This window comes from Eupeodes corollae, chromosome 1 (genome assembly GCF_945859685.1).
Source record: "Eupeodes corollae chromosome 1, idEupCoro1.1, whole genome shotgun sequence".
NCBI lineage: Eukaryota > Metazoa > Arthropoda > Insecta > Diptera > Syrphidae > Eupeodes > Eupeodes corollae.
Window position 1 is genome coordinate 16,175,107 of NC_079147.1, and position 24,303 is coordinate 16,199,409.

Genomic DNA, 24,303 nt, shown 5'->3' on the forward strand with positions numbered 1-24,303 from the left:
GTTTTCAACATTTGATAAAATAAAAATCGAATTGACAGTTTTTTTTTTATAAAAAATAAAAAAAGATATTTAAAATTTATTTTGGACTCAAATATTTTTCAAAACTTGAGATATTGGTTTTAAACTTTTATTTTTTAAAAAATATTGTTGTCAACAAAACAAAATACTAAAACTTTTTAAAAATTTACTTTCGACTCAAATAGCTTTTCAAAAATTAAAAATTTTGTCTTAAATTTTTTTTTATTTTACAGAAAATATTGTTTTCGATATTCAGTAGTTTTTTGATAAAAATCCAACGGTCCGTTTTTTCGTATAGAAATAAAATCTACAAAAAATTGTACCACATCTTGTAAAAATTGATGTTCTGTTCTTGATATCTCTCAAATTAATTTCATTCAACCAATTTGTAAAAATTTAAGAAATGTTACTTAAATTGGCAAACATTTGTTTTCGACTAAAAATCTATTTAACAAAACTAGATTTTCAAACTAAACTATTTCCTTATATGAAAAATATTGTTGGTAATTTAAAATTTTTAAGAATAATTCAAGTAACAACTTTTTTAACCCAAACCTACAAACTTTTAAGCAAGACAAATCGACAGACCGGATGGGAAGTTATCAGTGTGGGTCGCATCCCAGCCTCTTTTTTACGTTCGGGAAGCTTTTTTCTTCGTCCATATCCCACTCAATTTTTTTAACATTGTTTAAGTGGAGATATTTCAATCCACTAAAATATTCCAAAATTGTCGCTAAGAGTCTATTATTATTTGACTTAAATAGTTATAGTCTTTACCGAAATCATAAGTGATACCATCTGTTTTTATTTCCGAGTGATTTTCATTGGACATTATTTTGATTTTCGATCGACTAGTGGATAAGCAAATCTTAAATTTGATAAATATTTATCGATTATTAACAAACCACTACTGTCTAATTTGAACTTATGGAAAATGTCTTCCAATGTTGAGGAAAGAAGTGCTGGTGAAAGTGGATCACCTTGCCTTACTTCACATGTGTTCGTTCTTATTGTCTTTGTACATATTTTGCAGTATACGAACAATTTTCATTTCCACACCTTGTTTAATTACGCTTGCCGGATAAAACTTTCTCAACTGTATCGAATGCTTTACAACAATCAATAAATGAAATAATATCGTTATATATATTCCTTAGAATTGCCTATAATTTTGCTAATTATTTAAAGATGGTCTATTGTTAAGAACTCATCTTGTTCAAAGGATGATTGAAATGAAGACATGCTTTTAATTGATTAAACAGACATATTTTAAATGCTTTATTAAAGCAAAATGTGATACTAATGGGACTGTAGCTTTCAATAAAGATCTTCTCTCCTTTGTTTAAATGGATAAGAATAATTTCGGAATTCTTCCATTATTCTAGGATTTCTTCAGTGAAAACCTGGTTGAAAACGTTTTTCAGGTAGTTGGCCAATGAGAATTTTGCGTATTTTAAATAATCTGCGGCAGTTTTATCATTTCTGTTACATTTCTCGCTTCTTAAACTTTAAATCGCTTCTGCCTGTATTTTAAAGTAAATGAAAATCAGAGCTGTTTAATTGGGTTTTGTATAAATTGCTGTTAAAGTTTGGTGCTGTCTTGTTGATATAATTTGTGTTGTGAATCTTGCTAACATAATCGGATAACGCAACAATCCATTCATTGTGAGGTTGTAATGAAGGATTTTTTAGTTGATTTTGATTCTTTTATTATATTTTTAAGATAGTTGTCATTAAAAGATTTTATATCTTCTTGAAATTCGTTCCTAATTTTTGTTCCTTAGAATCAAAAGATGGACATTTTCAAATTAAAGGGAAAATATCGACTTCAAATGCAAAACAGACTTTCGATTATAATTGTATCAGTGGTTTTCTTACAATAGTTATTTATTAAATATTGAAAAATTCCGTTGAACTCAAATAATTCATCCAAGTTGAATAATATGCATTGTGACGTCCTACTTTAAAAAAATATTAACTTCAAATTTGTTTAAAATATAGAATCTAGGTACATACGGGCAAGAAAGGGAAGTATCAACTTTGGTTGGCTATTTAAGAGATATAAATTGTATTCACCGACCGTATTTTATCGTTTCCGAGTAAGTTATTTGGAAAAATTTTGCATGACCAAGTCCAAGTTTATTTAAATGAATAAAACCAACTTACAAAACGGCAATCTGGATTTTGCAATAACCATAGTTGTGAATCTGCAGACATAAAAGTTACGTCGGATATCCACTTTGCCATTGACACCGATGACTTTGGAGTTATTGTTCTTCTAGTTTTCTAAACTGAAGAGAAGCTTAAATTTGTCTAGATCATCACTAGGTAGTACCCGTAGGTTGATGGTTAGTGCGTTGGACTGTCATGCAAGGGGTCTTGGGTTCAAACCCTACCTAAAGATTTATTCACTAGTACTGCCTCTTGCGAGGAATTGACTAGTCCTCCAATAGTAATTCTTGTCATAAAAAGTGCTTTCTCAAATTCTCCGTTTGGATTCGGCATATAAACTGTAGGTCCCCTCCATTTCTGACAACATTACTCGTACACAGGAATGGTTGAGAGTTGTAAGTCAAAAGTTCCTGGTTCTTCATGGACTGTTGTGCCACCTAATTTATTTATTTATACTAGCAGACCCGACCACGCGTTGCTGTGGCTGAGCAATTAAGGAAGGTCTTAATAGACAAAATTGAACACTAATTTACATAACATCTTTAATTTTATTAATAAATACTATGATTAACATATATAAAATAAAATCACAGTTAAAGTTTACTGAAGTGCCAATTGATGAACAATATTTTTGGTCAGCCTGTCTTTTGTCAACACAAATAAACTCGATGGTCTCCCTACAGGTGAACAGACCACGTATAATTGCCCATGAGAGAAACATGGATTCTCTAAGTCTAAGCCGCAAATAGACATTGTTTGTCCTTGTGATTTGTTAATAGTCATTGCGAAAGCTAAACGGATAGGAAATTGCAGTCTTTTGAAAGGTATTGGAGAATCTGACGGTATCATTGGAATGCGTGGAACGCAATGTTTGCAGAAAATCACCAGATAATAGTAGAATAGCTCCACCAAAAAGTCTGTCATTACTGTTTAAATCCTGCAAAGTTTTATTTAATGCTTCGAGTGAATGTTTATGAGCCATAGTACACTCCACTCATCCCAAATTATGATTGAACTCCTTTGTAACACTGTAGCCATTCCACTCCTTTTCTTAATGTTACACAAAGCATTTGGATTTTTATGGACATCTAGTGTTAACTTAAAAGCATAATGTGTTGTTCGACCACCATCCAACAAAGTAGCAGCTATGCCTGATGATGAAATTGCTAATGCAATTTTCTTTTGTGATCGTACTTTCGCATGGATCAACGATATCAAAAATATTTTACCGGTTCCACCTGGTGCATCTAAGAAAGATATTTGGCATTGGTTTGTTTGTTTAAGTTGGTATAGTATATCTTCACTCATTAACTTTTCTCAAAAATTGGAAAGAGATTGGTCCAGGAACATTAACCGACAACAAACGCAAAAAAAGCATTCACGTTGTTTTGGATGTACTGTATAAATTCGCCCCAGTGTCTTAGCTTTAAATATACCTGCTATAGAAGAATGTGGTTCTCTTTTTTTACGTGGCTCCCATTTTTTAGTTGACATATTCCATGTAAAATAGCATAAAATATCGGTATCAATAATGGTCATATATAATTAGAAGAGTAGATTTTATATAAAGTATGTTTTATTTGCAACATATATGTAAACAATTTAGACCTTACTTACTTACTTACTTAAGGTGGCGCTACAGTCCGGGGCGGACCTGGGCCTCAACCAACAAGCGTCTCCAGCCAGCTCGGTCCCTAGCTAGCTGTCTCCAGTTTCGCACGCCAAGTTGGTTGAGGTCCTCTCCCACCTGGGTGCGCCACCTGAGTCGCGGTCTTCCTCTACTGCGCCGTCCCTCGGGATTGGATTCGAAGACCTTCCGGGCTGGAGCGTTGATGTCCATCCGCTCTACATGACCTAGCCATCTAAGCCGTTGGACTTTGATTCTGCTAACTAGGTCAGTGTCGCTGTACAGCCCGTACAGCTCGTCGTTATATCTTCTCCTCCATTCTCCATCTATGCGTACGGGACCAAAAATAGCCCGAAGAATTTTTCTCTCGAAGCATCCTAAGACGCTCTCATCTTTCTTTGACAGGGTCCAGGCCTCAGCGCCATAAATGAGAACCGGGATGATGAGTGTCTTATAGATGGTGATTTTACATGCTCGAGAGAGGACTTTACTTCTCAATTGCCTTCTAAGTCCAAAGAAGCAGCGATTTGCAAGAGTTATTCTTCGTTTGATTTCAGCGCTGGTGTCGTTGTCTGCATTAATAGCGGTGCCTAGGTAGACAAAGTCCTTAACTACCTCAAAGTTATAGCTGTCCATGGTGACGTTTTGTCCAAGACGTCGTCGTTCAGTGTCCTTTTTTGATGACAGCATATACTTGGTCTTGCCCTCATTGACCACTAAACCCATCTTCTTCGCTTCCGTCGCAATGCTCAAAAACGCTCCACTGACATCACGCTTTGATCTTCCAATTATGTCAATATCATCTGCGTATCCGAGTAATTGGATGGATCTTTGGAAGATTGTGCCTCTAGTGTTGACGGTTGAGTTTTGCACAATTCTTTCCAGAACGATGTTGAAGAAGTCGCATGACAGTGCATCGCCTTGTCTAAAACCTTTTTTGACATCAAATGCATCGGTAAGATCTTTTCCGACCTTGATAGAGCAGCGTGCATTCTCCATCGTCATTCTGCACAAACGGATAAGTTTGACAGGGATGCCAAAACTAGACATTGCTCGGTAGAGCTCTTCCCTATAGATGCTGTCATACGCGGCTTTAAAATCGATAAAGAGATGGTGGGTATCGATTTGAAGCTCCTGGGTTTTTTCCAAGATCTGCCGTAGTGTGAATATTTGGTCGATAGTGGACTTTCCTGGTCTGAAGCCACACTGATAAGGACCAATCAGGTTGTTGACGAATGGCTTCAGACGTTCACATAATACGGCAGAGAGGATCTTATACGCAATGTTAAGAAGACTGATGCCTCTGTAGTTGGCGCAGTTTAGAGGGTCTCCTTTCTTATGTATCGGGCACACTATGCTGAGATTCCACTCATCGGGCATGCTTTCTTCCGACCAAATTTTGCAGATGAGTTGGTGCATGCTCCCTACCAAGTCATCGCCTGCTGCTTTGAATAGTTCGGCAGCGATGCCGTCAGCTCCAGCAGCTTTGTTTGACTTAAGTTTAGATATAGCTATCTTCACTTCGTCAAGGTCGGGTAGGCGGAATTGTTGATCTGCGTCGCCGAGGCTGAGTGGTTCTATCTCCCTTACAGCGGAATTCGGTTCGTCATCGCCGTTATATAATTTGGAGAAGTGATCTTTCCATATTCTCAGCATCGACTGTGGTTCTACTACGATGTTCCCTTGATCGTCTTTACAGGCTTCGGTTCGTGGCTGGTACCCTTGGGAGGTTTTTTTTACCTTTTGGTAAAATTTACGAACCTCATTCCTGTTGTGACACCGGTCTATCTCCTCGATCGCGCGCTTCTCATGCTCTCTTTTTTTCCGTCTAAGAAGCCGGTGTTCCTCTCTCCTCTTCTGCTCGTAGAGCTCGCGAGCAGCTCTCGTCCTTTTGTGCAGCGCCGTTTTGTATGCCTCTTGTTTCGCTGCGTGAGCTTGCTGGCATTCGTCGTCAAACCAGGGGTTTCGCTGTGGTGGCCGTGTGAAACCTAGCACTTCAGAGGCGGCATCTCTGATGGCTGCAAGGCAATGTTGCCACTGGTTTTCAATGCTTAATGCAGGAAGCATAGGACTCCTTAGGAGGTTATTAGAGACTCGATCGGAAAAGGACATGGCAGTCTCTTGCGATTGTAGCCGTCTAACGTCGAATCTTCTCACAGTACTTCCTTGTTTTGGCTTGGATCGTGATATCCGTAGCCGTACCTTGGCTACAACGAGGTAGTGGTCCGAGTCAATGTTGGCCTCTCGGAATGTTCGGATATCCTGGATACTGGAGAAGTGTCGTGCGTCGATCGCAATGTGGTCAATCTGGTTGACGGTTGATTGATCAGGAGATTTCCATGTCCCCTTGTGGATATTAAGATGCGTGAACTGCGTACTAGCTACCAGAACGTCTCGCCCCGCAGCGAAATCGACCAGCCTGAATCCGTTGTCGGAGGTAGTGTCGTGCAGGCTGTATCTCCCGATTATGCCACCAAAGATGTCTTCTCTTCCTAGCTTGGCATTAAAATCTCCTAAGACAATTTTAATGTCATAGCCAGGGCACTGCTCATATGTCTTGTCCAAGAGCTCGAAGAACATATCTTTGGTGTCTTCATCTTTCTCCTCTGTTGGGGCATGCGCGCATATTAGGCTTATGTTGGCGAATTTAGCCTTGATGCGGATTGTCGTGATGCGCTCGCTCACACTGTTGAAACTCAAGACTTTTTGCCTGAGCCTAGTTCCAACAACAAATCCACACCCAAATAGACGCTGTCTTTGTTCTCGGTAGCAGTCGCCGTAGTAGATATCGCAGTCTTTTAGTTTGCGTTTACCCGGTCCATCCCATCGCACTTCTTGGATGGCTGTAATATCTGCCTTGCAGCAGTTTAGGGCTTCCGCTAATTGTTCGGCTGCACGTGGTCTGTTAAGGGACCTAACATTCCACGTACATATCCGAAGTTCGTTGTCCTTATTTCGTTTGCGTGGGTTGTCAACAGTGAATCCGTCCGTATCCGAGGCTTGTTGTTGCTTCGAGACTATGATGTTTTTACGTGGCCAGGAAGTCACCCCGACGGCACAACCCCCAACCTGGAGGGCCAGATCCTTAGTATAACTCCAAGGAAGGGGAGCCGGATGAACCGCTCCTTATAGGCCTGGGCTCCGAATATGTCGAAGAAGCCCTATAAGGTGTTCACTAAGTAGTTCGACCTTACTGGAACTGTAGACGCCACCGTTGATTCTATCTCGAGAATTCGTCCGCTGCCGCCTGGATAAGGAGAGGTGCCTTAGTGGAAACACCTCTCCCCCCCTCTCTCGTTTGCTGCCCCCAACAACTTTCCACTGGGGTTGGAACCCAATCTCCAGTTGAGGTACTAGGCACCCGATGTTCACCGCGGGGAGGTGAGAGTAGGAGTTGATAGACAGAGGTGGGTTTTGAGAAAAACCTGTGGACGCTTGTGTCCTCTTGAATGCACATGTCTACCATTTGAACATCAACAATTTAGACCATTACTCGATTATCTATTAGATAGATATCAGCGAATAAAACCTAAGGTTGGTATTTCTTTAGATATCGGAATACCTCAAGGTACGATTTTAATACCTCTTTTATTTTCAGTTGATGGAATACTGTGTAGCTAGGATAAATAAAGTTGTAAGCTTGTTCTGATAACAAAAAAAAAAGAAATTTAATCATGCCTTACATTTTTCTTAACTGCTCATTCTCTTTCAAATAAATTTGGATGATTACCGAAGTTAAGGCTCGTTTTAAGACTTCATGGTGTACAATATATGCGTTTACAATATGCACGTGTCCTAGTTACCTAACTAAAGTTCTTAATTTTATCCATTCATAAAGAGGATTTAATTTACCTTTACTGCGTTTTTCATACAAAATAGCTGAACGTTCATTTTATGTCTCTGCAATTCATTTGATGAATTCACTTCTAAACGAATTGCAATGCACCTTCAACTTTAGAGAAAACTATTTTTACACTTTTTTAAACTATTCTTGTTCATTTATTTAATCTAAAATCCTTTTTAACTGAAACATGATACCAAACAAATATTATTAAAAAAAAAACAAAAAATGATTACAGCTCCAAAGTAATTTTGTGCAACGTTTTTGACATCTGGTAAAAATTTGAGAACACCGAATTGACAATTTGTTAACAAAAAAAAGGCTGGTATTCGGCCCTCGCTAATAACTTCCCATCCCGTCTACCGATTTGTCTTGCTTAAAAGTTTGTCTATATGTATCATTTTTTAACAAATTTGATTAATATTGTTTGTATATTTTCATTTATTGAATCCATCTTTGCGGTTGGCAAAAAGAAATAATTTTCACTACTCCAACATCGTCTCACAAACATCATCAGTTTACCCTTGTGTTCCATTTCAAGGGTTAACTAATGAGTATAGATATTATTTTTTTAACCGCACATCGAGAATGTGGATACTTAACCAACCTTATTTTTCCATCTCATTTTGATATTCAAAACATTAAAACCAATGTGCACCGGTATCTCCTCTTAAGTCTTTTCCTATTTTTCTACCGCTCGCACTTTATTTAGACTTTTAAGAAGTTAAGGATATTAAAAGCCTCTTGAGTTCCAACTAATTTAAAAATTTGGTCGGATGTATTTTTTTCTAAGGAATCTTCAGTAGCTTCCAAATAACCAGACAAGACACTCGAAATTGGGAATAGAACATCAATAAACTACTTTCGAATCACGAAGCTTGTAGCCAAATAAGCCCACAGATATGGAATCTCAATTTGAACGTTGTCAATTTTAAATTACAGAAGAAGTCCTGCGAGGAAACTTGAGTCCGAAAAATGGTGTTTAAACTAAGTCCCCGTTTGAGATTTCGGAAGAAGTGTTCAGTCTCTTTTTAAGCATACAAGTGCAACAACTTATAAAAGTATTCATTGGGCCGATACAATTTTCAAAACTAAGTGACATCCATTTTGTATCTTAAGATAAAATGTCCTCCTGAAAATACTTAAACATAATTACGAAGTTTAACAAGAAATTATCAATTTTCTTCAATATTGTGTAACTTAATATTCAGTTGCACCGGAAACTCGTGAATGTAGGGATTATTTTTCAAATTCCCATATTTTTCAAATTCCCATATAAACAACCACCCCAATATCCTATAAAATCCTTTCTTAAACTTAACTTCGAGTTGTTCAAACGGAAAAAGCTCTATAAATTGACTCCATGCCATCAGTGTCTTGTGTACTAAACCTTAAAGAAACTGAACCGAGTGCACGTCACGTAATGAATGAAAATAACTTGAAATTGTTTTAAGATTTTATCAAATTAATCTAACATACAAAGCTCAAGACATTTTGCTTTGCTTTTTTATCTTCTCAACATTCTTGTATAATGTAATTAAATGTTTAAAGGAAAATGAAACTCCATGTGTCGTCAAAGTGCGTCGTCGCTGCGTAAATGTAAAACAACAAAAGTTTTTATTTTTCAGTTAAGTTACATATTTCTAAAAACTTTTATACAAGTTGGTATCGCAAAAGTTTGTAATTCCTAAAGGAAATACAGGAATTGTAAGTTTTATCCTTTTAAGTCTTTTAGTAAATTTAATAAAGTTTTAATATAAAAAAAAAGATGAAGTGAATGCATTTCTATGCAATTTAACTTTGGTGATGAAAATGTTATTAAAGTGCATTTTAGCAGCAAAATAGAAAAGATATAGATATAATATCTATTGGAATGTTTAAAAGTACCATAAGGTGCAGAACTGCAGAGAAAGTTGACGTTATCACGTTTAAAATTTAATTGTTTGTACATTTTGTGCATACATAAAATATCGAAGTTAAAGTTGAGAGGAGCGATTTAGTTGTTTGGGGAAAACAAAAACATAAAAACAAAAGTTCAACAATCTACAGGTTGAAAATGAAAATTTAATCGAAAAAGTTATTTAGAGAAGTTTTATGCATATAAACATCATACATAATATTTATATTGTAACCGTAAAATGTTTTTTTAATTTAAAGTTGCAATTTTCATTGTAATTCGAGAGAAGGTAGATAATTTTTAATGAAATTTGTATGAAATGTCATTAATAGAATACAACAATGTTAATCAGGTTAAAATTTTGACAGCTTGCACTGAAAAAAAATTGACTTTTTGTTAGAGATTTCATAAAGGACCTTCTAATTAAAACATTGAAATTTTGACAGTTGATATCTGCCAGATTGTTAAGGCTACGTTTAAATGTCTGTCATTTTTTTTAAAAGCTTTTTCATTTAAGTTTTAAATTTTTTAGAGTATCAATAGATTCAATTAAAAAGTTATTGATCAGATTATACTAGTTAAAAACAAAAGCTTTTTTTGGGCTAGGAACCATTGTAATTAAGTAAAATAAAAAGAGAAAGTGGGATGCGACAATTTGTTTTGCTGAAATGGTTTCTAGGTTTTCTTGTTTTGTTAAAAAAGTTGTCAGTGAAATTATTCTAAAAAATTTGAAGATTACCAACAATATTTTGTATATGATGAAATAATTTTATTTCAACTCTCTATTTTTCTTCATGAGATTTTTAAAAAGTTTTTATTCTATCTATATATATAAAAATCAATGCCACTTTTCGTTGTAATGTTATAACTCAACAGTGCCTTTACCAATTTGGCTAATTTTGGTCTTGAATTATTCGTGGAAGTCCAGAGAAGGTTTGTACGTAGAGAAAATAAAAAAAAAGTCTTGAAAAGGTGCAAAATCAACAACTTTATATACAAACAATTTGTACTAATACTTAAAGAAATCCCGATTTGTTGATTACCTTGGGGATGTAAAACGAAGCTGTAATAATAATTGAAGATATGTGGCTAACGGTTGTAAATAAAGCATTAGAGCAATTGGGTATGACCGCACTAAAGCGTGAGATACGTGATTTTTTCTATCGTGAATTGCAACGTCAGCAGGAGTCCAATTCTATGTACGTTTATTTGTACAATCGAATTTATTGAACAAGAATATGTGTATGACACAATCATGCAAGCCGTTCCCTATAGTACAGGTAGATTATATTTCTTGGATGCACCTGGTGGTACAGGCAAAACTTTCGTTGTATCATTGATTTTAGCGACTATTCGATCGGAACAGAAAATTGAATTGCCAATTGCATCTTTGGGAATTGCTGCATCTTCGGAAGGTGGTCGGACCGTACACTCTGCATTAGAATTCCCGTTGAATGTACGGGTGATTGAATTGAATTGATTTCGAGAAATTCTGCGATTAACGTTTTATGGTTTTATGGCACAACGGCGAATAAAAAATCAATAGAAGCATTTAATTGAACAATGCAAGCTTTACGCGGTAATCAACACCTGTTTTGGTAGTGCTCTGATATTGCTGTCAGGGGACTTGCGTCAAACATTGCCTGTCATTCGTCGTTCAATTCCTACAGATGAAATAAATGCCTGTTTGAAGTCATCCGTTCTTTGGAGATATGTACGAAAATTGGGACTGAACATTAATGTGCGTATTCACCTATTTAAAGATGCAACTGTCCATTAGTTATCAAAATAATTGTTAGAAATTGGTGATGGAAAAATACCAATCGACAGTACCAACAGATTGATCACTTTACCAAACAATTTTTGTACAATTGCGCAATCTATAGATGAGTTGATTGAATGTGTTTTTCCGAATATTCTTCAGAATTACAGAAATCATAATTGGCTGAGAGAACACGCCATTTTAGCACCAAAGAACATTCATATCAATGTAATTAATTTTAAAATTTAATCGAAACTGCCAGGTGTAGTCACGACATATAACTCAATTGATAGTGTTATGAATCAAGATGAGTCAACAGATTATCCAATAGAATTTTTAAATTCATTGGAACCGGCTGGTATACCACCACATTGCTCAAATCTGAAAATTGGTTCTTTATTTGTATGTATTATTGCTTAACATTAATCCACCAAAACTGTGTACGGCCACCAGATTGGCAGTACAAATGTTTTGCCAAATTTGATTGAAGCTATAATCTTAACTGGTAGATCAAAAGGAGAAGCGTGTTTGATACCGAGTATCCCTATGATTCCAACTGATATGCCATTTAAATTTAAAAGATTACAATACCCTGTTCGTTTATCATTTGCGATGTTCATAAATAAGGCCCAAGGGCAAACACTTCACGTTTGTGGTGTCAATTTGGAGGAATTATGTTTTTCACATGGGCAACTATACTTTGCCTGTTCCAAAGTCGATACACCTTACTGTTTATTTATTCATGCTCAAAATGGAAAAGCTAAAAATATTGTTTATCCAACTTTTTTAGACTTATCCATATAGACCCACCATAGTAAGAGTACCCAATTCTTTTTTAGTTTTTACTTTTTGTTGATAAATACATTATAAACAATATATCATTTGGGTCATTTGGACTTTTAAATAGCTAGCAATTTAAAGATTTTTTTATATTTAAATTAATGAACTTAATAATCATTTCTTTGTATTACCATGCCTTATACGTAGCGAAGCACTTAACGAGGCGCTAGTTTCTTGTATAAACAAATACAAATTTTATGAATGCCATTAATTTGAATTCACGAGATATCGATAACCAAACATCAATTTTTACCAAATTTGCGTATTGTTTTTTGTAGTTTATATTTTTTTATGACAAAACGGACCCTTGGATTTTTATAAGAAATTTACTGAATTTCGAAAACAATATTTTTGTGAGATAAAATTTTTGTTAGTGTCAGTTCGGTTTTTCTCAAAATGTTACTGTAAAGAGGTTATTAGGTTCAGAGATGTAAGTTTCCGTTGTTATAGAGCCAACCCGACTCAGGAAAACCGGAATAAGTTTAAACAAGCTAGAAAGATCTGTTGGTCATATTCGACGAACGAAATTTTTGCATGATCAGGAATTAAGGCAAAAAATACTACAATGTCCCAAAGGTAGTAAAAATTTCTGGTCATTTGTAAAAAACTTACGAAACACCACGTCATCCTCGGTTCCAATGCTCGTCCACAATGACACTCCTTGTGTAAGCTCAATTGATAAAGCCAATTTGCTTGCCGCACATTTTGCTGTTAATTCGACGCTACCGGATAGTGTCATAAGTCCTCCTGTTCTTGAGAGCGTAAATGATTCTATGAGACGAATCTTCTTTTGCACTCATGCAGTCGAAAGAGTACTGAAAGACCTTGACATACACAAATCCGCTGGCCCGAATAGTATTCCCCCTATTGTTCTGAAGAGGTGTTCCTCAACGCTGGCAAAACCACTGCGTAAGCTTTTCCATCTGTCCTATTCTACAGGTCTCTTCCCAAGTGCATGGAAAACTGCATTTGTCCAGCCTGTCCCTCCTCTTCCTCCTCTCCCTCCTCTCCCTCAAACTATCGTCCAATTGCACTTACGTCCCTTCTTTCTAAGGTCATGGAAAAGCTGATCAATTTTCAGCTTAAGAAATATCTTGAAGAACGGAAGCTTCTTATTGACCGACAGTATGGCTTTCGTAGCAAAAGGTCTACTGGTGATCTCACTTGATGTATCAAAAGCATTTGATAGAGTTTAACACCAAGCTCTCTTATCGAAAATGTGTGCTTTTGGTATTGATGAATCTCTTCTTCGTTGGATAAGAAATTAACTTTCTAACCGTTCAATACAAGTTGTATTGCATGGTTTCAAGTCTGAAATTCATAAAATAAATGCTGGTGTCCCCCACGGCTCCGTTTTGTCTCCAACTCTCTTCCTTATATTCATAAACGATCTTTTGTCTGTCACTTCTAATCGATTAAACTGTTTCGCCGACGACAGTACCCTCAGCTTTTCATATTCGTTTCTAGATTCACATCCTTGTCCTTCGGATATGGAACTTCAACGGCAGCGTATGATAAGCTCATTAAATTCTGATCTTGACAGCATTGTCCAATGGGGAATCAAAAACCGTGTAGAATTTAATGCTTCGAAAACTCAATGCTGTCTCCTGTCGTTAAAGCGTAACCCTCCCCCGATGCCGCAATTCATAAGCGACACTTGCATCCAGGAAACTAATCAACTTTCAGTACTCGGTATGAATATCACAGATCACCTCTTATGGAATGATCACATGTTCGATATTGCCAAAAATGCTGCCAGGTGCTTAGGATTTCTCCGACGATGCACGAAATTTGTCAACCCTTCTGATCTGGCTATAATCTACAAAGCTTTTATCCGTCCAAAGCTTGAATATAATTCGTTTTAATTCGCTCGCACTGTGTTTAAATATAAACATATAAAGGGTACTAATAACCCCTTGAGTGCTTGTGAATTAAAAAAAAATATATAGAAAACAGCATTGCTTAAAAGACAAAAGAATCAGACTATTGAAGCCATAATATCAAATTTTCGAAAATATATTTGAGTCGAAAATCAATTTTTACCAACTGTTAATAATTTTGTTTTAGGTTTTTTTTTATTTTCAACTTCCCGTAAGAACACTGAGAGAACGAATCGATTGCGGCAAACGAAAAAATTGCCCAATCGACTTTTTCATTTGCTGGAGATTTTTTCATTTTAGTTTGCAGCAAATTCTTAAATTCTTTTTCAGTTAACATTTCATTGTTTATCGCAAACAAATCAAATGTTTGTATCAAATACATAATTAGGTTTTGCAAACAAGTTTTTACTTTGATGCAAATGAATCAAACATTTGGAGTGATCGTTTGGCTCGTTTATGACAAAAGAAGTTTCAAGTTGTGGCAGACGGATTACTCGTTTGAAGCAAACGATTTATTAATTTATGACTAACAAAATGTCAAGTAGTGGCTCACGACCAAGAGTTTGTTGTGAAGGAATTGCACGTTTGCTGTTAAGGCATTGTGCGTTTAATGCTACCAATTTTCGCGGTTGAGGCAAGCGAATCAAGGAGTAGGTTCAAATTAATATTCTTTATACTTACATTTGTTGCAACCGTATCTTACCATTTTGGCAAAGAATAATAATTTAATAATTTGTTATACAGATAATAAGCCAGAAAGATGCAGAAAGGGCTCTCAAGAAAATTGCGTCTGCAGTTTTCTTAACATAGCAGTTTTAAAAAAAGGTGAACATTTTGGTTAACCCTATCTTACAAACCAAAAATGCTAGAACCTTGAATTAAATATTATATAATATATTGTAACGTGATACCAATCAAGCATATTTTTTGAAAAAATCCAACTAACGGTTTTTTTTTATAAATCAAAAAAACTGACAAAAATATATGTCACCCTCGAAAACTTTACGAATACAAATGATTTCATCTCCAAAACAAAACCAAGAATAACGACTTTACGTTATACGTTAAAATTTTGAATCGAATTGGCAGTTTTTTTATTTACAAATAAAAACCTAAAAAAAAACATTACCTAAAGTTGGTAAAAATTGATTTTCAATTCAGATATCTTTTCAAAAATTTGAGATTATGGCTTTCAACTAATTTTATTTTATTGCTTTCAACATTCGAAATCTTTTTTAGAAAAATCGAATTGACAGTTTTTTGACAAAAAATAAAAACCTAAACAGAAAATAAAAGACTCAAATATGGGGGATGTGTTCCTTCTGTCTGTTATTCTTTCTCTTCTATCCTTCTGTCTTGTACTAATGTCTTTTGTTGTTATCACCTTAAATAGTCAAGTCGTTCAAGGTGCTCTACTCTGTTCTCTACTCTGTTCATTTATGTAGTGTGTCTTTTCAAAACTTTGAGATATAGGCTCTAAATTTTTTACCTTAAAAATATATTGTTGTCAACATTCAGTTAAATTTTGAGAAAAATATAATTGACAGTTTTTTTTACAAAACATAAAAACTTAAAAGAAAATTTAGCAAAAGTTGGTAAAATGGATTTTCGATTCAAATATCTTTTCAAAACTTTGAGATTATGGCTTCCAACTAATATTAACTAACAAGAAATATTGCTGTCAACATTCAGTTAAATTTTGATAAAAATCGAATTGACACTTTTTTTACAGAAAATAAAAACCTAACAAAAAAACAATACCAAAACTTGGTAAAAATTTACTTACAACTCAAAAAGCATTTAAAAATTAAAAATATTGTCTTCAAACTTTTTATTTCACAGAAAATATTGTTTTCGATATTCAGTACTTTTTTATACAAATTCAGTTCAATAGTACGCAAATTTTATAAAAATGGATATTCCGTTCTTGATATCTATTAAATTAATTTCATTCATCCAATTTGTATCTAAAAATTTAAGAAATGTTACTAAAATTGGTAAAAATTTGTTTTTCTTTTTCTTTTTAACAAAACTAGATTTTCAAACTGAATTATTTCTTTATATTAAAAATAATTGTTGGCAATTTTAAATGTTTTAAGAATTAAATCAACTGACAACTTTTTTAACCGAACACGAAAACCTACAAACTTTAAAGCAAGACAAATAGACAGACGGGATAGAAAGTTATCTGTGTGGGTCGCATCCCAGCCACTTTTTTAACCAATTTAGTCAAAATGGGTCATTGTGCGTCGTCGAAACTTCCAATTCCACAAATAAAATATCACGTAAAATTTAGTCTCATCACTACAGAAGATTTTTGATGAAAATCCGGATCAATATGATTCATTTTAAGGACTCAATCAGCAAAGAATCTATACAAATCTGGGTTAGATTTGTCAAACAACTTAGATTTGTCCACTAATTTAAATTTTTATAGTCCAAAATTTTGCTTCAAGAAGACTCAAAAGTGTTTCAGTTTTGCGAACTGAAACTACAAATGCTTCTCATTTTTATTGTGAATTTTATTTAAATATATTTTTTTGAATGTGATCGGGCGTAGTTTTTATCCAATGTCAAATAATTACACCTTCAAAAGTTAGAGCTGGCCAAAATGGTGAGCTATTTAAAATAAAACTTCTTGATGGTTCTTACTTAAACAGGTTCACTTGCACACAATTTTCGAGTCTATTATAGACACGAAACTTAATGAAAGAAGTTTTATAGATTTCTATTATGTTCCTACAGTTGGCAGACAAGTTGTGATTTAAGCCGGTCACAATTATGGCAAATCGAAATATTAAACTTTCCTACAAAAAAGTTATGCCTCTAGAACTTGTAAAATCTAACGTGAAATACAACGTTAGAAGTAACATACACTGTTATTCGATCCTCACAGACCCTCTAATAAGTGGTGGATTCGATGGATTAACATTTCAAATTTATACTTCAAAATCTAAATCAAATTTTTTCTGCAATTTTTCCTTAACACTCGATGACAAATATGAGTAGCAGCACACAAAATAATAAACTTCACATCCTTTAATAATAATCGTTCTAACTTTTTGCTTTGCTTTTCAGAACGTTCCGAACATGATGAAGCAGCTGGTCGTGCTAAGATAGCAAAATTCCTTTACACAGAATTCTCCTTGGAAGAAGTGATTTATCAATTGGGCAAGGTAATAAAATCATAACGATGATGTTCTTTTCATAAGAAAGTCTATTTAATAATTTTGTGTCTTGTCCAGGTAATGTTCTCCGAGTCACTGGCTCATGGTTCAGACCAAGCTCAACAGGAACTTCAGCGATTAACAGACTTCTTGGAAGAAGAAGGCAGACAGGGAATGATATCTCCAGAATTGCAGAAGAAAGTTTTAGGTAAGTTTTAAAAGAGAACAAATCCTTTCCTTTTTTCAGGAATCTTTAATGTTAATGTTAAATTATTATATAAATAAGTTGAGCAACAAGGAACGAACTTGGTTTCCTCCTCCTCGTATATTTTTTTTTTAAGAATCATTCGTTGAAATGTTATTTTATCCTTCTCATTGGTGTGGAGGGAGGTGGATTGGAGGTGGGATACCTGCTGCTACTCATATTGTTGCAGGAAGGAAACCTTTCATGGAATAGTATCTATTATTCCATGTGACAAAGGATCATAATACATAAGAAGAGGAAGAGGATGAGGATGAGGTCGAGAATAGGTGGATATAATTGTGGTGACACACATATTGTTGTTGTAATTTATGGTTTCCTATTCTCTGCTGAGGGGAAAGGAACATAGATTTCCCAATAAGGGATAATATGTTATGTCCTGGTTGCTTTTCTGAATATAAAATGAGATATGGTGTATTCTGTGTTTCTGTGTCGTGTATTTTCGTATCTTTAGGATGAATGAAGAGATTTGGATGGGAATTTTTGGAGATTAGCATTTAAGGGACTTATTTAATATGGTTTTTTGCTCTTTTTTGTCGTTCGTTGTCATATGAAAAAAAAGACAGATTGACAACGCCTTGACCATATTATATTTTTATGAATGACAACAACGTGCTAAGTCTCGGATTCAAAATTAAGCTTTTAATGGGAGAGATTTTCTGGAGAACAGATTCAAAGCAAGGGCAGTATTGTGTTAATACCATAATTTATAGTTACCAATATTTGATGAAATATTAGAGGATTGGTTCTGAATCTTAATGAGATGATGGGTGCTTGGTAAATTTAATATATTTTATCACAGTATTCATTTAATTAGAAATAGACATATAGAAAAGGAGCCTTTTGTGTTTTATTAATTTTGAAACAATATGGGAAGTAGGTTTTTTTCCAAAACTACTCTTGACTATTTCAAAAAAAAACTTTATTTGCTCCCCAATTTTGAGTGTAAACAAATCTGGCGACTTAATTGCTTCGAAAAAACATCTTTACTTTACAGTGCGGTCGAAATTGGGTTAGAGGGTATATTGGTAAACATTTCTGGTTGAATTAATTTGAAAGTGGAGTTTTGTTTCTATAGATACGTCCCTTCCATTCCTGACATTACTCGAGCTCAGGTTTGCTTTAGATTTATAAGTCACTACGCCCAGGTTTTCTGCAAGCTAGTTTCGGCACTGGGTGAAACCCAAGTAGGTGAGGATTCTGATCCTGGTGAATTTTGTATTCATGGGTATAGCTTAGTGCCATTATTCTTAAATTAGGAATGATGGTGCTTATCATTTTTTTCCACAAAATGGTCTTTGCACCAATTCTTTTTTCAATTGTATGTGGTTTAAATATTCCGTAAATAAGCGAATCATTTACTATTACTTCCTTCATCGCAGTCTTAATCTATAGACAGAGTGTCAACTTCTCGTGAATTTGATGCTTCCATCCAAGGAATTGTTTTGTCCTATCATCGCACTGAAATCGTTTTTACGGGTGAATTCAATATATACAATTCTTCACGGCTTCAACATTCGGGACAGACAACACCCGAAGGAATGCTTGCTGTGATCTTCGCTGAGTTCAAGCACCTAACTCAGCTTGTCACCGACATCACACGAATATCGCACGTAAAAGGTCAAGTAGAAAAGAATTTAACTTGTTACTTACCTAATTAGCAGATTTTTTTTATAGTCTAGGCACATCTGACCATTGTTTTATGTCTGCAAATTTCTTGTGTCAACATTTTCCAGTTAAAAAAGAACTGTGAAGAAAACCGTCCATTTTTTTATATTGTGCGCGAGTTACACAGATGTAAGTCAGCAAACTTGATGACCGAACATAGGTGTTACTTTGCAACCCATGATGTAATTCAACACCACTTTCCGCTGACAACCGATACATTGCAATATCCGAAGGCCAACGGGAAGTGAATGCATTGATCTTAGCTTTAAATGATTAATTGATATTTGAATAATAAACCTAATTCGGCAGTCGCAATCGACCCGAAGAACAACTAACACTGTTTTCTTTGGTAGTTAATGTTTAACTCGCGCACTCTTGGGGATATGAACACCCTTATAATGATTATACAAAGTACGAGCAATTAGGAAGGGAGGATAGGATTTGAAAAGAGATACCGATGCACATTGGTCTTGAATGACTGATGAACATTGTAATGAGTGGGAAATATTGAGTCTGGTAAAGCATTCCACATTCGTGCAGTGCGACTACAAAAAAATCTCTGTACTTTACTGTACGTCCCGAATTGAGCTCATGGGTAAACTGATGGGCATTCCTAAAAGAACGGGTATTACGGTTGAATTGAATAGAGCATTGTTTATGAAAATAGCGATAAAATAATGACAGGCATGAAACCTTACGGCTGTGCTCACGAGATACAAAAGTATTAGTTAAACAACTTTTCAAATTTAGAGCTTTTTTGAATTCTGTCCAAGAGACTCAAATGTGTTATAGGAGCACCAGCCCAGATATGGGAATTGTACTTGAGTTTCGGACGAATATAAGCTTCTTCTTTGGATTGTAGCCAGATCAGAAGGGGTAAGAAACTTCTTTTATCTTCGCAAAAAACCTAAACAATTAGCAGCATTTTTGGCGATGTCAAATATGTGATCACTCCACAACAAGTGGTTTATAATGGACATACCTAGGACTACAAAGCTATTCAGTCTCATCGATGCAAGTACCACTCATGGATAGTGGCATTGGGGGAGGGTTATGCTTTTGTTGGTATTCCACATCCGAAGCACAATAATGCTAATCTTAAAAGGAATATGAGAAGCTGAGGATACTGTCATCAGCGAAATAATTGAGTGGGTTAGAAGTTTCAGACAAAAGATCATTTACAAAATTAAGGAAAAGTGTTGGAGATAAAACAGAGCCCTGGGGCACACCAAGGTTTATTTTGTGAGTATCAGATTTGAACCCATCCAATACTACTTGAATTGAACGGTCCAAAAGGTAATTTCTAGCCCAACAAAGATGGGATTCATGAATACCATCAAGACGCATTTTTGATTGATAAGAGAGCTTGGTGCTAAACTCTATCAAATGCCTTTGAATTAATAAGTGCAATTACCAAAACGATGTAAATATTTGTTCCACTGTTCGGAGAGATAAACCATGAGATCACCAGTGGATCTATTGCAACGAAAGCCATACTGCTGATGATTAAGAAGGTTCCGTTCTTCAAGATATTTCTTTAGCTAACAATTGATCAGCGTTTCCATGACCTTGGAAAGAAGGGACGTTAGAGCACTTGAACGATAGGTAGATGGTGAGGAGGATTCGCCTTTTTAAGGAAGAGGCTGGACAAATGCAATTTTTCATCCACTCTGGAAGAGACCTGTAGAAAAGGACAAATGGAAAAGCTAACGCAGTGGCGCGGCCGGCGTAGTGTTACGTAGTGTTACGCACATTTTTTACAAATGACTAGAAATTTGTACTATATTTTAGTATTTTTTGCCGTAATTTCTAGTCATGCAACAATTTAATGCGGCGTAAATTACTGTTACATGTCTTTCTAGCTTGTTTGAACTTATGCCGGTTTTCCTCAGTTGGGTTGGTTTCGTAATTCCGGAAACTTAAGGAAACGAGGAAGCCAACTCAATTAATATTTTAGAATCTTTAACTGGTCACCATTCTTCCTCGATAGTATCGATGAAGCCAGCACCAGTATGATCACAATTTGTATTCTTTTATCCCGAACAGGGATAAGATCTATAAAGAAAATTCATAGTTTGATATAAGCTGTGAAGAATTTAATAGGGTTAAGGAAATAAGTTTCCGTAGCCAAGCGAACTTAGAAAAGAAGGACAAAATGTAAACAAGCCAGAAAGGCGTGCAGCATATAAATGATTTTATGGGACCAATATTTTTCGCACTCTTTCAACAGCCACATACCATTGATGAATCCTCGTTACCCTCTTATTATCGACCAATTTCAATTACGCCCATTCTTGCCAAAGTTATAAAAACGCTGATTGATTCTCAGCTCAAGTTATATCTTGAATTTCGAAAGCTTCTTAATGAGCAGCAGTACTACTTTCAAAGACATAGGTTCTCTAGTAACCATTTGATCAGACTCCCTTATAAAAAATGCGTGCTTACGGTTTTCATGAATCCCTGCTTTAATTGGATTGGTTATTACCCTTCAGAACATTCAATAGAAGTAGTATTGAATGGGTTCAAGTCTGAAAGCCACATAAAAAATGTCAGCTACTAATCAATTCAACTGTTCGCGCTTCTAAGAATGATCATCAGTATACTCTTCAGCTCAACTTCGGTTTCAAATTTAAACTGAAATAAAAGTTGGGATAAGATATCTTTGACATTTTTCGTTCATTTAAAAAGCCTTTCGATTTCATGTATATAATATTAATGACTTTTGTATAGTGGTGTGTTTGATCGTTTACGTTCAACTCATGTATTTGTTTATGCTGCGGTCTGCTAAGAAAATTTCGCCGATTCAAGTCCTGCCATTTTCAAGGACAAAAATAATTCACATTATTGAAATGATGAACGAACTGTGCATAGAACTTAAGGCCTCACTCAGTCAATTCACTCTGGATTGTATCTAAATGCTCGATAAGTTTATAAAGAATGGTTTCCAAGTCGCTTGTTGCTCCACGTCGAGATTAAGCTCCATCCCATCGGAGTTTTTTATTTCTAACTAATGTTTTTATAGCCGCTCCGCTTTCTTTAATAATCTTTTATTTGACATCTTCATTACTTTAAGAATGAAGACTACCTGAGTTTTCTCAAGTTTTCATTAATATAGCTTAGTTTGTCGTTTTAGGTAAGAGATGAAAACTTCTTTTAACATAAAACCTCTGTAGCTTCTTAAATGTATGATATTGTTTTCCACTAGAAACTTGCGAAACATATAACAAGATAGATTCTGCCACTGCGCTGCTTTGAAGGCTATGAATTTTCTAATGAGAGCTATATTTTTGAACGTGTTTTCTAGTTTCTTCTTATGGTTTTTTTTCCATATTCAAACTTGGTGTTAACATTACACTTACATACGTATTTATACTCCTCAACAACTTGTATTTATTACTTTTTGCTAAGCCTAGCACCACCATTTTTGAAAATCAAAACACTGGATTTAGATATTTTGGTTGACTCCAGATTCCACCTTCAGCAGTATCAGTAGGACTCAGGCAAGCCATCCGCATTCCGTACCATCATCGTACAAGTTTTGGATCATATATCCGAACTTTCTGGACGTTCCCATCTAGAAGAGCAACTGTTGCGGAAGGTAAATGCGTGTTTGGAATAATTACATAAAGTACATCATCCTAGTCCTCCGTTTAATATTTTGTAAAGTCTGCTTGGAGAAATGTAGCTCTCATCAAAATAGAGTCGGCGGATTTCCTGTAGTATTGGGAGAATGGCAATGAAATGGTTTATATCTTAATTTTCTCTTCTATTGGAAAGCCTACAGATTTGGGGTAAATCTGCTCGATGAGGCATAAAGTTTAAGTTAAGAAATCTATTAGGTGCTCTTAATATTTAGCTTATAATTTCAGCCGAGTATTGATTACGAAAATAGTTAATTCCTGAAGAAATTTGGTGATTTAGATTTTTATAAGTGCTCCTAGACAATGTTGAATTCGCTCTGGATAGATGTTGGTTATAAATCTTTTCGTCTATTTTCGCAGCAACCTCCGCAAACATACCCTGCCATTCATCAACATTTGACTCTAATAATGATAGATGAGCTGCATGAGAATGAGCTAATTCATTCCATTCTTTGAATGGAGAAGCGTGATAGACTTGTGAAGACTTGTTCCATTTCTTCTCATGACCCTTATCAAATAATGATAGTTGACTTTCTAGATTGCTTATGTACAAAGGCATTATACCGAATTCCACATAGAAATCATAGTTAGGCGTTGAGTTAGGTAGTCTGAATAATCATTTGAAGAAATATCTCTGCACCGATTTAAACGTATCCAGATTTATATAGCCGAAAATCTGGGCACCATAGCACATACAAGCAAGTGTAAAAATCATAACAAAATAATTTGAAACAGGATGGCAAATATGATCAAGTAAAACACGATATGTTTTAATAAAAGAAATGTCTTGATTTATTTAATCTTTAATACGCGGTGTAAACGATGCAAACGTCAGACAATCACTGCCCCCCGGGTATGTCTCTATCTGCGCAAGTTAATTTTTTTGTTTGAGTGTTGCCATTGTCATTTGACAGCTCGGCCTCTCCTGATTCGGTATCCGAACCGTCCAAGTTTAACTCCGGGCTCATATTACACCATGGCTTCATATGGTCGCTTGATATGACATTGGAGTATTTTCTTCGGCTTAGCGGCCTGTCGGGCAGGTCTTCCACGATATATCGATCAAAATCTAAGACTTTCGTTATGATATATAGCCCCTTGTACTCCGGATCCAGTTTGTGTGACTCACCAGTCGCTTGAGGGGCATAGTCGATCATGACCAGATCACCTTCGGAATACCGGTGCGGTGGCAGATGCTTTCGATCGTACAAGGCTTTCCACTTCCTTCTTTATCTCTGAATGTTGTCTGCGGCCTGCTGTCTTCTCCAAACAACATCGTCATCCTTCATGGTTTCATCGTGTATAGCTTGAACTAGTCGATTCTGGCTGACAGATCTAGGGTTAAAATTAAAAATTAAATCATTAGGACAGAACCTGATCGTTGAATTCGCTGAGTATTGAGGCTCCATTGAAGAGTGGGTAAGATCGTATCCCAATCCCTATTGGTCGTGACGGAACACTTTACCGAATATGGAAAATACCTCTCGCAACATACCCACAACAGGAGCTGTTTTCGTATTCCCAGATG

At 35.4% G+C, this 24,303-nt stretch overlaps 1 protein-coding gene across 3 annotated transcripts in view; it reads left to right on the forward strand.

Annotated features, from left to right (window-relative positions):
- LOC129938341 (mucin-2) overlaps positions 1-24,303 on the forward strand; it is a 304,608-nt gene that overhangs the window by 267,567 nt on the left and 12,738 nt on the right. For all 3 annotated transcript variants that reach the window (XM_056045829.1, XM_056045828.1, XM_056045830.1), the window contains 2 exons: positions 17,116-17,213; positions 17,283-17,412. In XM_056045829.1, the coding sequence (XP_055901804.1) occupies positions 17,116-17,213; positions 17,283-17,412 (228 nt within the window). The remainder of the gene's footprint in view (positions 1-17,115; positions 17,214-17,282; positions 17,413-24,303) is intronic.